Below are 17,166 nucleotides of genomic sequence, written 5' to 3' on the forward strand. Positions count from 1 at the left end.
TGATTTCATTAGTGTAATGTAAAGTTCTACCAGCAATAGTAAGAACATCTCGGCTATATGGTTTCGACGGATCTGGCTGGTTCTGACCCACATAGTAGGAGAGAGTGCCTCACACATATTTTAGATCACTCCTTCTCAGTTCTAGTTTACCTGTTCTGTATAAACATCCATTAACATTAACCTGCCGGTTTACATAAATCCGCCAACTTGTCTTAAATTTGAAAAACAGTGGGTTTAAGAGATCTCTAGCGCAGATATGCATGGAGTGCATTATACGGGGGATGTTAGGTTTCGACGTATCTTTTCAGGGTGGCGGAATTATCTACCCAAGCGGAATTATGTTGTTAATCCCTTATTTGTATTATATTGAACATGCATGTAGCCCCGTTACGCGAAGAGAGGTGCACTGGTCTGCGGTGAACTTGCCTTCTTTTACGGAAGCACGTTATCGGCGGCCACACGCTGAGATCGACACGCCGAAAATCCATAGCCGCAGCTTTAAATTGACAGGTTACGATTTATCGAGCAGTGGCTGCAACATCAATGTTCAACTGTCTGCAATAACTCATTCGTTTATGTCCTTTTCATCGTACGCACTGCGTTTCTCCTCTTTTGCATGATTTCAATATATTTCTAAATTTGCCTCTTTTGTAAAGAGTACGTGGTTGTTCACACATTTCTCAAATTAAAATTTGACAACTTGTTGAAAGTTTTGTTCCCTGAGAAAACAACGATGAACTCTGCCCTACCTCTAAGGACATGATTACATAAATAGACACATGACATTGCCGTTGGCCCATTTTAAATGTACCTTATATGTTTCTACGTGTACCGTCTGGGATAGACAATTATTCTTCTTAATGATCGAAAGCATTGCTACGAAATACATTACCCAAGTTTGTTTTATAGATGCATTAATGTTATAATTTAGATCATATCTGTGCAGTGACAGATTGAACTTGAACCTGGCCCCACAAGTTGCGTACCCCACATTGGTAACATGAGAGGGAAGTTATTATTGGAGGCATGTTAACAAGGCAGGGGCGAGAGTTGCACTCCAGCAGGGGATTCGCACCATCGTACCCTCACATCCGCGGTGCCAAGCTGCCAAGTGGTTCGGGTCCGGGGGTGAAGCTTCAGAAGACATCACACCGCGGGAAGTCGAGATTTAAGAGCTCCAGGCAGACTAACAACCCTCCATGACGGTGATGCAATCCTCCGGTGGGGGCGAGGTGGTCCTCAAGAGGCCGTTCAACTACGACTGCAGCTTCGCAGCCGGGAAGGCCCGAAGGAAGTACTTCACCGAGCAGATCTATTACATCTTCTCTCCCGTGTGGTCCAACCGGTCGCCCTGTCTACCGCCTAGTGTGTACAATAGTGGAAGCTGGAGCGTACGACTGAAGATGAACAGGCAACCGTCGCTACGACAACGGTAGGTCATTATTGTATACAGCAACATGTGAACGGTCCATGTCAACATACAGGTTGAGAGGATACGTGAACGCGTGTAGCAGTGGTGTGGGTAAAGGGTGGAGCTGGGGAGGGGTAACAAATTTTAAAGCTAGTTGACAAATTGAAAAGAGAAGAAGTCTTCTTTTATCTTATTCTTACTTTATGGAGTCTAGAAGTGATTTGTAAATAGATATACATGGCCTATAAATATAAAAGAGGAAAAGCCATTGCCTATCCTGCCATGGCAGACATTTATATAATATATGCACATGAACATATTCAATGCATATCTGAGTTTATCTTTGACAGAATGCCATAACTTAAGGGTGATTCAGATATACTACAACTCCGACAACGTATAAATGTGACATGGTGCTTTTCCTACAGGAGAAGCCCCTTGTTCCTGCGGCACTACACGCAGCCAGGATCGGGGTACACTGTGCGGTAGACACCCCGGGCAGATCGTAAGGCGAAGAGGATGACAAACAGAGGACCCACCGTACCATTGTCCTTTCCCTGTCGTTGCTCTGTTACTACGCCGCTGCAACCTCGGGGGTGGTTTCCAAGTTGGCGCACTTAAACAGTCAATAGTCAACATTAAGCTCATAAGAGGTGACCAATTCATGGCAACTTCCTTCGACGTTTTTCACTGAAAGTCCCAATATATCTATCAATGCCTCAGACAGAATTCTCTTGTACTAGTTCAAAGTGTATGTCACTTTATTCAATACCCGTGAGGGAAAAGGGGATTCATATTTACTAAAAAAATTCGGGGAAAGTAAAATGATGATGATATTTGGAAACCTTTGAAAAAAATCCCCAAATTATTACCTACAAAATGTTTTGTATTACCTACAAAATAGATTTCAGTTAGAAATGGCGAGTGAACCTGTGAGACCATCCCTCTATCACGATCGTGACCTTTGCAGGTCATCGAACCATCGAATTGTTTTTGTCAGACGTTCCCTGCTGTGGCCGAGGTTGACTCATATCCTTACAAACAAAATAGTTAAATACATTGTTACAGAGACAGATGTCAACCCAGGCTATGTGTCACTTGTCAGCCCGGTGGCAGTTGATACTGGCACTGAGAGGTAGCCGACAGAACATTTCGAAAAAGGTGAGAAGATTTTTCTTGACGACTGTAGCGAAGCAAAATTTTATGAAAACACCCTATTCCCTACATATACATGTGTTGTGCCGTTTTACCACATGACTAATGTAAGAGGCAAGAACAAGTCTCCCCACCAGCTCCTCCACAGAGTTCCTCCGCCGTGAAAAAGACTCGTCAACTCAACTTTGTAACATCGTTCAGCAGAAGGCAAACAAAGTTATTAACTATGTTTCATCAAGGCATTTGACTTAAGGGCTAACAATGCACTTCGAAAGACACTGAAAGAATAGAGTCTGCTGAAATGAGCACCCCCGAACCACTTGGCAATTTCTTATCGGCGGAGGAACAAAATGACTCGTCTGTGATTTAACACGTTCAAAAGTAGTACCCTTTAGTTCAGAGCAGTGAAGCTGGGTGGAATGTAAGTTTCGGACAGAATTGGTCTGAAAGAAGAAAGTAAAGTAAAACAGGTCGTTGGTGGTAGAAAAGAAATAGAAAGAAGTGTGCTGTGGTATGAATTCGCCAGGATACGGGGTTTAGTGTTGCTTTGAAAAGCAATGGGAAAGTCCAAGGACTTGAATGAATAATGGTTGAATAGGATATCCCCAACAACAAGGCGTATTTTGAATTGGAGTGAAAGAAGGAGGCTTTTTTGTATTTGCTAAGGCAGACAGTAAGGTGGAAAAGCCAAGATAAAGTGGTGCTTTGTGTTTGGGTGCACAAAAAGGACAACGTTGTTTGGATCACAGACAGTTGTTGGGAGGGGCAGTTTCTAAGTGCTGACTCACATGTTGTCAGCATTGAGACAACGTGGGGATGTATCGCTATGCTGTCAGTGTATTGTATGTATACATTGTGTATATGTTGTAATTTTCACAACTGATGAACTTAAATGTATCCTCAAAGTACACAAATATTATGTCTCTTGACATTTGTGCTGTACGATTATGATCAATCCATGAATTTACATGTATAATATACATGCCAAATTACAATGAAAAGGAAAAAAATCCACAAGGTACTGAAGAAGAAAACAGCCTTGTGTCAATCATTTTAAGTGTTAGTCACTCCTGAAAGTCTAGAAGAAACTGACTATGTTTGTAGTTTATACCTAATACATGTACCTTAGAATAACTATAGACCATCATACTCATTTATACACATAAAAAGTCTATCTTTTTCACCTCTTTATTGTTATAAGGAAAATCAGACACCATCTACATGTAGCATCACTGCCGGTGACTCTCGGGCCTACACTGACTTTTCAAATGATAATTTGGACTACCTTGGCATGGAAGGCATAATGGTAGCTATTGATTAAAAAACTGAACGCCTCTCTAATGGCCAATGTTGAAATGACTATGCAATTATATTTGAATTAATCATTTTTCATCTGGACAGTGTTAAATCCCATGGATATAAGAAAGCAAAAAAAAGTCTACTCTTTTGCCTGATCGATTGAAAAAAAACCCACAACTTTATCTATTTCTGAAGTTTGCATTATCATTGCTACTATCGTTACTCGAGCAACTGTTGTACAGTCAAGGCTCCATTTTCTACTCACTCTACACTTGATGGCGAGATCGTTCCCCTGAATAAAACTAAACAATAATCAAAAGGGTTGCTGCAAGCTTATCAAGAATATATAGAAAATTTAGCATTTTGAAATAAAACAGAGTAATGGGCTCCTCCCACAAGGAATAACCAATAAAAAATGTTTATCAAAACATCGTCACCATCACAATACGATGGACTATTACTGCGTGTCAGGAGAAGGGACGTCGGGTTTTCTCTTTCCCCACACCTGGAATGAATAGTTGTCCAGTCCTGAAAAAAGGAAAACCATTTGAAGATAACTATCACACTGTAAAATATATTTTGACACGTAAGCTTGCGAGTTCACGATGTATAGCAAGTTAGGGACCATGGCGTATTACCACAGTAAGTAACTTTAGAAAAAAAGCCTGTAGATATTCCTTTTTCTGTGTCAGTCAGCAGTTGTTCTATAATGTACATCTCTTCTAACTGACATTCGCTTAGAAGATGTAACATGATCCAGATCATGACACAGTATCACGGAACATTATCTCCCTCGCTGCCTTTCGTTTTTTATGAGCTCGAGCTCAACTTTCTCTCTTACACATAAAGACCAATTTAAGCTTTCCGTTACCTGCACGATTCTTGGCTGTTTTCCTGGTGACCAGGCCAGGTCTCATCCTCACCAGGACAACGGTGGCTATCAGCATCAGGACACCGGTCAGCACCCCGACCGCCCCAACGGCCACACCCACGGTAGGGAAGGTGGAGCCTGCAGAGCGACATACATAGTTAATTTGGTTTGACTGACACGCGACCATGTCTTCCGGTTATCCACAAGTTGTACATAGACATCTATCACAAGAAGAGGCTAGACATATGTTTTAAAGTGAATAGTAATTCCAACGTGACTATAAGACTGTACGTGACTATACATGAGGTTTTGTTTTCGGTGTATGTATGTGTGTGTGTGTGTGTGTGTGTGTGTGTGTGTGTGTGTGTGTGTGTGTGTGTAGGTGTGGGTGTGTTTGTGTGTGTGTGTGTGTGTGTGTGTCTGTGTCTGTGTGTCTGTGTGTGTGTGTGTGTGTGTGTGTGTGTGTGTTTGTGTGTGTTTGTGTATGTTTGTGTGTCGGTGTGTTTTCAGATACTTGTGGTCAGCATAGATTTAAAACCTCTGAATGGATTGTAACGATATTTGTGTAGGAAGGTGTTGGTAAGACGAAGGTCATGGGTAATTTGGGCACCCTGGCGTGTGACCTTGTCACACCTGCAGTTAAAGCTCAAAGGCCCGAATCTCTGTCCTTTATTATACTACGCTACCTGTTTCTTTCTCTTTGCCAGTCTTGGTGATGATGGGGCCCTGGCTGATTTTGACGTCGTGCTCCTTACCGCTCTCACGGCGGACTCGGTGTTCACTCGTGGCCGACCCGGCTTGCCTGCGCCCCCTGGCGGGGACACAGCCTTCACTGCACCGCGAGTCGGAGTCGTCTTCAAAGCAGACCAGCATGGTGCAATGGATATACAACTGACATAGAAATAAAGGCATTTAGTAAGGGTTTATCAAGGATGGAATTCGAAGGCTTGAGTTAACCATGGGGTTGTGAGGCTAGATGCAAGTTCAAACATCACGATTTAGGACAAATTCTTTAATGGTTGTCGACATAGGTATAGGAGGTAAGCACCTGGCTTTCTCAAAATAAACAAGGTACAAATTTATAAGACTTGTATTCATTATATCAACATGGAAAATACTTTTCGAAACAAGCTAAAGCTCGCTGTGTTTAAACGTACATTGTCCTCTATAAGCTAACCCATCAAATACAAACATACCGTTGTTTAATTCTCTCTCTAACGTTACAAGTTATATCCAACAGACAACCTGTCAGATCACCATCCACCACCAAAGTCAATCGCCACCTTCACCCTAACCACGGGCGATGACGTTTTACCAGGCTGTTATCGCCGGCGTTGGGGAGCGTGAAGGCTTGAACAGAGTAGTACAGGGCCTTCTCGCCAGACCGGGCTTCGTTCTTCTCCAGGGTCGGGTCAATGTCGCACCTGCACAAGGAGAAGGAACGAATAATTAAATCACTAGGGATATTTAAAATGTTATAACGTTATCCAACTCATCAACGTACGCATTGGATTTTTTTACTGATTCTCCCAGCTTTCCTCAGCTCTCTAACCTTCTCGCTCTGTTCACGTGAGTTTTATTCGCGTGTGACGTCAGAAATTGGTCAGAGGTTGCTGGAAGTCGATAACGCCCTCCGTACCGGTTGAGAAACAGCTGTTGTGCCCTAATGTAGATTGCCTCAAAGAAGACTTCGAGAACCAGTCGAAAATTCGAGTACGTTTTGAGTTGGAGAACGTTAACCGTTCAATTCTTCGTAATGTATTTCAGCAACTTATAATATTACTAGAAAGGCATTTGCGAGCAAATACAGCATGTTTAGCCATACTCCTCGCCATGCAAAAAATGGACTGTCCCAAAATAACAATGGACCATTCTAAAATATTTCCACTAAAAAAATGGATCACTCCAGTCCAAAATTGAGTTTAAAAACAATTTGTCTCTCCATACAGGAATGGAGTCTTCCAGTAAAGACTCCAAAAGAGTGAACAAAGCCATGTAATCACATGTCGTGGGCAGTCACATACCACATTTGGTATAAACACTAGGGCAGCTGACCCAGAAATGCAAGATAACTTAATTAACTCAATTGGCCAATCAGGTGGTCGCAGTTTTTAATGCAGTGCTCCCATTGGCTGTCACTTCCAACACTGTATGTAGTATTGAAAGTGACAGAAGTGGCAAATATTGTAAAAAAAAGCCCAAAATAAATCGTTTTAAAGAGATATATCCCGAAAATGGGAATGTAGTCCTTTTAATATTTGTTCAAGACACATCTACAGCGAATTTCAGGTCAGTCAGTTGAAATACCAGGGCGCAGGAGGCCAAGAAATGCTAAAAAAATAGCCTAAAACCTCAATAAAATCACTTTCACGGTCAATGTCGAAAAAATGAAAAAGACGCGCGGGGGTATTTGCCCTCACTACCTTTGTACCAAATTTCAGGTCATTTGGTGAAAAAATGACAGATGAATCGATTTGAAGATTTGACAGGAGGAGAAGAAACATGAGTAACAAGAGCTTTTAAAAAAAGCTGGCGTTTCGGCTACGTTTATGAGTGTGAATTGTCTTTTCCCTTTACTTGAAGTAAAATCTGCCAGAGGAAGTCACTCAAGGGCTGTTCAGTCTATAAGAAAAATTGTCATTTTGGGAAATGAGTACTGTTTTAATAGAGAAAGGCAGATTGGGGAAAGCAATTTTGAAGTTACGTCACTTAACTTAAGTGCTTTTGAAAAAGCTGGTCTTGGCCTACAACTTGTACTTATTTGTAAAATGTATAATAGGCTCATTATAAAAGCTATCAATGTAATTATGTACATGGCACGCAATAAAACATAAAATTTGAAAAAGCACCATTGAATCATCAGCACTATGGTAATTAAGTGAAATAGAAGTTCATAACAGCTAAGGTTCTATCTAAAATGACTACCAAATGTCAAACAAATCAACAGCTACCTCATCCGTATTATTCTGGTTTCCGCATTTACAACATTTCTTCCTTATTTTCCTGGGTAATTTTGCTAAAATTCATGAAAATTCCCATAGTTTTGTGCCGAGGGGCGCCACTTTCCACGTCCGTGTTGTCTGAATGAAGTCGATACTGAACAATGGAGCATTTGCTACTGTAACAAAGAATCGCTGTTTTGCAAACAACATCAAGAGCCTCTGTTTACATCGGGGATAGAAGTTTAGTGGCGAGTGTTTTGCAAGAATCATCTTACCGCGCATAGGAGCCGCTGCACGGTATTTTCCATTACAATGAACAGAAAAATTCGAATGCCGGGTTTGGAATCTATGAAGTCCTGTTCATAAGACAAAGGCCTTGTATATATTAAATGAATATTTAAAAATAACAAATATAAAATATTTCTTTATTTATTAATGAAAAAAAAATGATATTCATAAATATGATATTGATAGATTAATATAGTATCAATATATATTTTTGATATTCAATATCTAAAAAGAAAGAAAAAAATCCATGCACGGACACGAACCCGGATCTTTTGGGTCCGAAGTGCTTCGCGTTGCCAGATCGGCCAAGCTGCGGTACGTAATTAGTTTCTCTGGACGTAATGCTATAACCTCACTATATGGTATCATTTATGCCGATTTTTGGTCGTTTTCTTGACGAAATCATTTTTTTTCTTCTGCAATCTTGTGGAATAGATGTAATATGGTCATTTTTCAGGATATCAAAGTCCGAAACCACAATGCAATGATATTTCCGAACAGTTGTAGCAGTTACATGCGGTCGCCCTCCTATGTCACATGCAAATCTAGCCTGCCTGCCTTTTCGTGCTCTCTTGCCATATAAGGCAACGGCTATACAAGGATTTGGGAACGTATTGCCATATAAGGTCTTATGGTGTGCGACACAGTGTTGAACCAAGCTTCCCTGGTTCCTGCCTGCAAGGTAAAAGCCAGGACAATGCGTTCCGGCGCGCATGCGCCGAAACGCAAAAACAATATGTTGAGCCATACTAGGTATGGCTTAACATAAATATGAACTTTCCTGTGAGTATTGAAACATGCTGATGTGGAAGTTGTCGCACCCACTGATGAAAAATAACAAAATGTTTCTTCACATTCACGAAATTCATGAAGCAGTCCTACTGTGATGTTACGAATGGTGGCGTGTACGCACCCGTCTTGAATAATGCTGACCCGGGGAGAGTCGTCAGGGTTCAGGGTCGGCGTGGCGACACACTGCAGGGCGAACAGCTCCAGGTTGTCCAGAGGAGAGTCCACGCTCAGGCCGAAGTGCAGCCGGTCAGCCGGTGTCACCTGTTAGGTGGTCATTCACAAACGTGGGTGGGCAGATGAAGTAAGCATGCCAGCTTTGTGAATCACAATCGATGTGTGAATCATACATATCATTTGTTTTATTACTATCCAGCTTTTTATGCACTTTTTGTTTTGAAATGGTTGTCTGTGCAGTATGTGTCCCAGTCTGTGTAGACTGGCTGACAGCAGAAGTACCGCTATCCGGTGTTCATCTTGACAAACGTTAACCTCCTGTTGTTGATGTTGTTGTTTATCTATTATTGGGGACCTTTCGGTTCTGTATCTCAAGTCATTCTTCAACTAATAAGATACAGCAACAAGCCAGAGCTGAAAACTACAGCTCAAGAGAGGCCCGTTCGTTATCATAAGTTGACGTTAACTTGTCAACTTGACACTCGCTGAAAAAGAAGTTTCCTACCTGCAGAGGAAAGTCTGCTGAGTCGTACTTGTCGCTGAAGTCTGCAGACGTGAACATGTTCATGTTGATGATCAGGCTGTTATTCCCGCCCTCGATTTCTATCGGCACACTGGAAAAATGTACATACGTGTCTATACATAGCTAACTGCTTATTATACGGTCATTATCGGAAAAAGGGGCCCCGCCGGGTAGTTTACGGGCGTTTTTTTTTTGCTTTCGGGCGTGACCCTGCGTGGTTCCGGGTTGCTTTAACTCGGGACCCGGTAACAAGTAGACGCCGGACTTTTATGTACATCTGTATATGGAAGGAAGAAACAAAGTAAATAAATGACAATAATTTTAATAATCAGAAAAGACGTTACCTTGGAGGGGGGATGTTGTACAGGACCTCTCGTCTCTGCGTGATGTCGAACCGACGGATGAACTCACACTGGAAGCTCCTGCTGAAGTTTCTGCCCCTTATTGCCCCATTCTCAGAAACCACTGGGGTAGCGATGGCTTTGTTGACAAAGATGAACTTATCTGCCAACGTCTGTGTTGGGCCAATGAAAGTATCCGGCATAAACTTTGTTTATGGTAGTGTCCATGTATCTTATACTTTTTTCCAAGACCTTAGTGACAATTAAGATACTTCGCGCACTTCTTGTTTCTGCTCAACACAGACATACAAATAGTTGATCCATGAACCTGTCATTCTTAAAGCAAAAGGAACCTTAAAAGATTTGCCATTGATACTTTCATCGGAAAGGTAGTTCACCAAGAAAGTTGTGTTTTGGGTGCCGTTTGAGTTTTTGTGAGCTTTTGTGAACAGCATGACTCAAGAAGGCGTTAATGGATCCTCATGATATTTGGTTTGTGGGTAAGGGTCGGATAAATAAAGGTCAAGTTTGATAGAGGGCCTCCCAGCGGCTTTCTAAGGTACAACAGCGGGACCTCTGGTTTTGACATCTCGTGTTCTGGACGTGCTATGGTCGTGATTTTCTAATGGTAGATAGCTCTTTGTGACTTTGTTGTGAATTTTCTTTCGGTGTCTATTCCTGAGTACTCACCTCTCGGATAGTCCCACAATCCAACAGGTGCGTCGACAAGATGACGTGTGTAGGGGTGATTGTCGCGCCGCATCTGGGATCCAGCAGGTGCAGGCTGGTCACTATTACACCTGGCAGCGCGGCTATTGGTATGGACAGCTCCATCGTTCCTTGATCGCAGGCCGTATTCAGCACCGCTGCGGCTGTAATGGCACGTAACGTTACGTTGTAATGTCTTTGTCACAATCATGAATAGGGGCCAACCGGGTAGTTGACGGACCTATTTTTTGGTGCACTTTAGCACCGTGTGACTCCCTGAGGCTGCCGCCGGGCTATGTTGTGGCTCGAGCGGGCCTCCGTTGTATAAGAACCCCTACATCTGCCCGACCACATTGTGAGAACCAGTCGGTACCCTGTCGGTGCCTGCCGAAGAATAATCGATAGACAGGCCAAAATTTCCAACGAAGAACTCCCCGGGACCTTTAATTTACAGGGCAGCGTGAAGGAAAGTCTAATTGTGAACACGACAACCAGTTTCCCCCTAGTCCCTACTCCATGATCAGAGCCCTGCAGTTGTTTCCAAGGAAATACGGTGTGTTAACGTATGTTAGCCACGGCGTCCACTGAGGTACAGACGCAGACGCAGAACACCTTCACCTATCAACTTGTATACAGACAAACCTGTAGTTGCCGTCCCGCTGATTTCTCCATTTTCCTCGCCGTCTTCTCCCAAAGAGGTGACGGTAAAAGTGTACTCTACGCCCGCATATAGTCCCCACACTGTCGCCGTGGTGTCCTCCGGTGCCGGAGGTGGAGACAAGCCTGTCTGTGGACCGCCGGAGTACTGGTAACTGACTCGGTATCCCTCGATGTTCAGATCGGCCGGAGCAGTCCAGGAGAGAGAGACGTAGTCCATCCCCACATCGGTAAACGTCAGGTCAGACAGGGCTGTGCATACAACAATCTTTATTGACACAACAAAAGTACAGCGACTCTCGTAAGGTCTACTTAATCTATACATACATACATACATGCCAACAAACAAAGTTCATACTAATGAGTTTGTTTACATACAGTCATATGGAATAGGGCAACATATTGAAATTTAGCGTGTCGTATACTTATACATTACTTGTTCTTATGTCTAAACATTCTTTGATGTATATATCTATTTGAACACAGTAAGGATTGTCTCCTCTCAGTATATAATCAAATCTATCAACAGAATGGAGCATATTGAATTGACTTGAACAATCGGAAATAAAGGTGAACAGCTAAGAGCGTTTATCCTCATATCTTGAACAATTCATGATAAAGTGACGTTCGTCTTCAATTTCATTTGGGCAGAATGGACAAAACCTTTGATCACTGGGAATTTTACGATACCTTCCGGTTTCAATGTTCAATTTATGACTACATATTCTTATCTTTGTAATTGATTTACGAATTTCGAAGTTATGTACGCTTGTAAGGTACTTTTCTTGTCCGTACATTTTCTTTAAAGAGGAATAGATAGACAGTTTTGAATTGTTTTTAACAGAACTATGCCAATCTTGTATGTATATATCCTGCAGACGTTGTCGTAACTGATCGATTAAATGAACAGAGTGGCGTAGTTCTTAGTTCTTGAGCATACATGACGGGTCGGGTAACGAGGGTGTATCATGCTACTAAGAAAGTTTGCGTTTTCAGTAGGTGGCACATTTGCATATGCCATTCGTCTGAGGTTGCACTCAAAATATCGTAATCTATATCATCATAAGTTTGAACGCTACAAGCAATTGAGTTTTCTACTGCCCGAATAAAAGAAACATGGACAAAAAAATGTTACTTGCATGTAAAGTGAACCTGGATGCGACCTAATTTCAATGTAAGATCAAGGAGGTTTTATGAAACCTTCTTGGTAAGATAGAGCTAGAATTCTGTCCTTGGGAGCGAGGCCACGTTGACCTCCGAGATACCGTTATGACATTGGAGACCAACATTGCCTCCATAGCCTTATGTCTAAGATTGTGCGTCCTATCGTTATATCTCCACTACACTCTCCCCTCCGTGAATGAATAATATGAACCTCTTAAATTATAACCAAATAAACATAGCGTTCGGTAGTACAATCGAAGCGACGCAAAAAGAGACCAGAATAAGTGACTAAGAAATAAAAATTAGCTTCGGGAGTTGATAATCAAACATAAAACATCACTGCTTACCTTGACCAGCAGCTTGAGTCAAAACAAGCACTAGGACTACTCCTCCAGACAGCGCCCCTGGGTTCATGGTCTCTGTTGTTTACTATTCAACTGAAACAGCAGACGGGAGCAGGAATTTGTTGATTAAGGTTGGGAATCCTGGTAATGAGATAAGCAATACAAAATTCCCTTATTACAATAAGCAACTAGACAGATTTTACAAAATATATCCAGATGCTTGAGTAACTTTTGTATTCTGGTTCATCTCCTGTTCTCAGCAATGCAGAGGAGAAAGTAAGAAAATATGCCCCAGATTAGATGTGTCATGCATCTCTTCAGTGATGGAGGTATCTGACAAACGATGAAGCCATTTCGGAGATTTTACTTAAGCGTACTGTGAAAACACTGTTTCTGAGAACTTAACAAGAGTTCTACGACCTCATACCTTCGCGAAATGATTTTGACCTTTATGACTGACGTATTAGGAGTGTTTTTCATCAATCAAAAATCATACCAGTTGATCCTCCTCACCCAAATAACATAAGTTGTCCAAACCTCCTTGTTATGATTATGAGCTTAACAAAGAAGGTTATGCTAACATTTTTCATCAATAATGCAAATAAGCTCCTTATTAGCATAATTTGATTCAATGGTGTTCACATTCACACAACTTCTAAATGCAAGAAGTATGAAATTGCCGTTATTTACTAGTATGGAATGATAGTAGTTTCTCATGAATTATGCAAATTAGGCCTACATTTGCATAATTTCTATCTATTGACATTCCTCTCTTCCTCAGTGACAAATGTCACATATTTGAATAGTCATATCATGGAACACAGCAGGTTTTTAAAATTGCCTCATTAATTATTATCTGATTTGCATAATTATCATCCAATCATACAAAGCATCACATAAGCTATCTACATACCAAAAATCATGACCATCCATCAAGCCCATCTCGAGTTATATTATTTTCTCATTAATTATGTAAATGAGGTTCTCATTTGCATAGCTGATATCTATTAATATTTCTCTCTTCCTCAGTTACATATGTCACATGTTTGCGAGTCCTATCATGGAAATTGATGAATGTATAAACTTTCCTCATTAATTATGCAAATTAGTTACTGATTTGCATAACAAGTATCCAATCATGTACATCATCGCTCAAGCTATGTACATGCAAAAAATCATGACCTTCCATCAAGCCCTTCTTGAGTTATTCCCTTTCAAAGTCTGAAGCAAAACCTACCCCTGCAGTTCCAAAAAAGTTGCTAGGGGGCCCAAACCTATACCACTTACTCTCTGCCCAACGAGCTATCTACCACTCAAAAATCAGTTCCATAGCTTGTCCACAACACGAGATATCATAACAGGAAGTTCCGCTGCAGTACCGTAACAAGCCGATAGGGGGCCCAAAATCTAATCATTTTCAGGTTTCATCGAGACCTACCAACATACCAAATACCAAGACAATCCTTCCAAGAATTCTCGACTTATCGTGTTCACTAACAGACACACAGACATGCTCGGTATTCCCATGCTGTGGCACTGCATTAATGACTGTTCTTACTCATATAAGGCCGTGTATATCCAACTTTGGTCAAAATTTGTATGTTTCAGTCTTTTAATTGGTGTAAGGAGATATCTTTGTGGTTTGGTTTCACATGCTCCGAGTGGACTCTTCCAGGCTGGGAGTAGGTCAAAGTTGACGATTGTTTTCGTCTGTCAGCTGTTACGAGAGAACGAGCTGGTCAACTGTCTATTTTCTTTACATGATTCTAAAGTAGACAGATGTGGCTTTCTGGTGCATAAGAATTTTTGGGGCTTGCAATTAAGGTGAATCCTTTTCTGAGCCCTTGTTTTAGTGCTTTAAAGCATTACTGCCTATATGGGCAAGCCTATCTCTTGTATCTGCCCTACAGCTGGCTGATAGCCAATTTGTCCCTGGCAGTACATGTGACTGACGTTTCCTGCCTGCCTCATGACCCCTCATGACCCCTCATGACCAACTTTGCCCCCCATGTACCCGTATCAATATCCCCTGCAGCTGAAACAATACAGCCCACACGTCGCAACCAGAACGCATAGTAAAGCATACAATTGAACACATTTTTACACTTTTCTCGTTAATTATGCAAAACACTTCGCCCAAAATCTAATCATCTTGAGATGTCCCACATACACACCGACACACCAACTACGACAACAAACCATCCAGGCGTTCTCGACTTATTCTGTTCACTAACAGACACACAGACAAGCACCGTCGAATAACCTTCTCGACGAAACCATTCGTCGCGAAGGTAATAACGACTGATTCCTCATCTCAAAACCTACGTTCACCATTTCTGGTGCATAAAAGCTCTATCACAATTAACAGTCTGTCACTGGCAACCACAAACGCGTCACTGACAAACAATTTTGCCCAATGGCAATGAGGAAAAATTCACCTGGTGTAGTGGTGGCAAATCTTAGGACATATGCCTACTTAATGTAGGTCAAAGACGTCTAAGCTACACAGCAGCTTACTGTGCTGTAACGGATAAACAAAGCAGTAGTCTGTCATCAGGACTCAGACAATGGCGTGAGAGGAGGGGTGTAGAACTCCAGGTAGACGTTAATCCACATCGTCAAATAACAATACAGGTCACTGCGCTGGTTACCGTTTCCTTGGCTGGGGGAGGTCATGAGACTACTGTTGTTTTCCGCCACGTTAACTTCAAAAGGATCAAATCTCTGTCATCAGGTGAGATAGTCAATGGCACAGCTGTAGAAATATGTACCCTCCGGCTTCTGTTACTTTACATTAGACAGGCCCCCTTACACCCAGACCTCGCTGCGACCGCGCTTGGACCGAGCGATTTGACCGAGCGATCAACGAACATCACAGATAAAAAACCGAATCGTTTTAGTAACGCTTTGTGTATTTAGCTGTCTTTTCAGTCATGTTTTAACATGTTGTATGATATTCCAATTATGAATTCAATGGTTACACAGATCTAATTTAGGTCACAGCGAGGATGCAGCGCGATCGCCGTCTAGTGGAACGGGGGCCTTGTAGTGGTCGCTTATGTGGGAAAAGCCCCTATCTCACTGGACCCTCGGCACGTTGGCGACCTCGATGCGACCGAACGATTGGACAACGCGTTCGACGAATTCCATAGATGAAAAACGAAATCGTTTTACGCTTTGTGCGTTTTGTTGTCTTTTAATAGTTATATACGTTTTGCATGTTATTCCCATTATCGAGTCCAATTTAGGACTCGGCGAGGTCACCAGCGTGTCGTGGGTCTAGTGAGATAGGGGCTTTTCACCCCCATTTCACCAGGGGCCGGCGGCGATTTGTCGCGATTTAACGATTGTCTTTTCAGTCCTACTTTTACGTGATATTCTAATTATGAAATCAATGGTTACACAAATACAATCTAGGTCGCAGCGAAGTCGCAGCGCGATCGCCGTCACATGCACCTGCGTCAGTGGTCGCTTACGTGGGAAACATCTTCCAAAGACAAGAAGGGGAACGGTGCTGTTATTGTTCGACTAACGAGTCAAGTAGATTCCATGATATTTGTATGGTGCCTATATCCCATGCAATCGGAGTTATCTACAAACCCCAAACCACTTACCAGTGACCCAATTGTTTACTAGACCCCACATTTGGATAACGCAACATTGATAATGCCGTTTTGGGGGGGGGGGGAATTAGATTTTGTCAACTTGCATTCAATTTGCACGATGAATAAGAAATACATATATACTCATTGTCAGAAAATATGTTCGAAATAAACCAATAATCGTCTGTAAAAACTAATTTAACCGCCAAAATTTACGAAATGATCTGTTTAAGGTCCCAAGAAGGTAAGATCTGTAGAAAATCGTTTCGATAGTGTGTATACAAATGGTCTCACTTGGGAACATTTTACAATTACAAAGACAATGATATCGGTGTTGTTCGGCCAAAGATATGTATAGTACATATCTTCATTCACTCAACATCGATGACATTATAGAGACCAACATGGAGTTGATATCAGTTCTACTCACTGGAAAGGGACTGTAGAAGTTTGAGTTGGGTGTTGACCTTCTTCGTAGTACTTCTGGTCAGGCCGCCATATGTGAACGGACTGGTTTTCAAATAGTGATGTCATGACTAAGGCTTCAGCAATCTTAAGACACTTCAATGGTTCACATTAACACCATTAAAACAAAATGACAACAATGTGTTACTTATCTAATATCTAATCACGGAGTACAAACCACTAAATATATATATATATATATGAATTTGTAATTACCTACTAGTAGACTTGAATACATAGTAAAAGACTGTCAAGTAAAATGCACACGATACAAAAATCGGCCTAAGACTGTGTTGGTTGAGCGGGCCCCGGGCCGCTAGGAGCGCGATATGGTCAGATTACATGGAAGTTGATGTGTCCTTCCACAACAATGGTGATGATGGAAAACTCTTTTGTGCTCATATGATCTTAGTATATTCTCCACCAGAGT

At 41.8% G+C, this 17,166-nt stretch overlaps 1 protein-coding gene and 1 long non-coding RNA gene across 2 annotated transcripts; one reads left to right on the top strand and one right to left on the bottom strand.

The window, feature by feature from the left end:
• The first annotated feature begins 918 nt into the window (after nt 1-918).
• On the top strand, nt 919-3,600 carry LOC136427831 (uncharacterized). The gene is made up of 2 exons (XR_010754522.1): nt 919-1,432; nt 1,840-3,600. It is a non-coding gene; the product is annotated as an uncharacterized lncRNA (long non-coding RNA).
• A 142-nt stretch (nt 3,601-3,742) lies between these two features.
• Nucleotides 3,743-16,791, bottom strand: LOC136427820 (ZP domain-containing protein-like). The gene is made up of 11 exons (XM_066416997.1): nt 16,702-16,791; nt 12,673-12,762; nt 11,147-11,413; nt 10,487-10,668; nt 9,800-9,969; nt 9,438-9,546; nt 8,880-9,019; nt 6,052-6,160; nt 5,423-5,627; nt 4,737-4,874; nt 3,743-4,393 (listed from the first exon to the last, which is right to left on the bottom strand). Exons 2-11 carry the CDS (start codon nt 12,737-12,739, stop codon nt 4,323-4,325), a joined length of 1,458 nt encoding a protein of 485 aa, XP_066273094.1. The 5' UTR covers nt 12,740-12,762; nt 16,702-16,791; the 3' UTR covers nt 3,743-4,322.
• Between the last annotated feature and the right edge of the window lie 375 nt (nt 16,792-17,166).

Source organism: Branchiostoma lanceolatum, chromosome 2 (assembly GCF_035083965.1).
Source record: "Branchiostoma lanceolatum isolate klBraLanc5 chromosome 2, klBraLanc5.hap2, whole genome shotgun sequence".
Taxonomy (NCBI): domain Eukaryota; kingdom Metazoa; phylum Chordata; class Leptocardii; order Amphioxiformes; family Branchiostomatidae; genus Branchiostoma; species Branchiostoma lanceolatum.

What these genes read in the sequence shown, in the direction of transcription:
- LOC136427820 (XM_066416997.1), bottom strand. Translation starts at nt 12,739, where the DNA reads ATGAACCCAGGGGCGCTGTCTGGAGGAGTAGTCCTAGTGCTTGTTTTG. An exon ending in CAGCGGGACGGCAACTACAG is followed by an intron (nt 10,669 to 11,146) that starts GTTTGTCTGTAT and finishes GTGCCATTACAG; the next exon opens with CCGCAGCGGTGCTGAATACG. An exon ending in AACAGCCAAGAATCGTGCAG is followed by an intron (nt 4,394 to 4,736) that starts GTAACGGAAAGC and finishes TCCTTTTTTCAG; the next exon opens with GACTGGACAACTATTCATTC.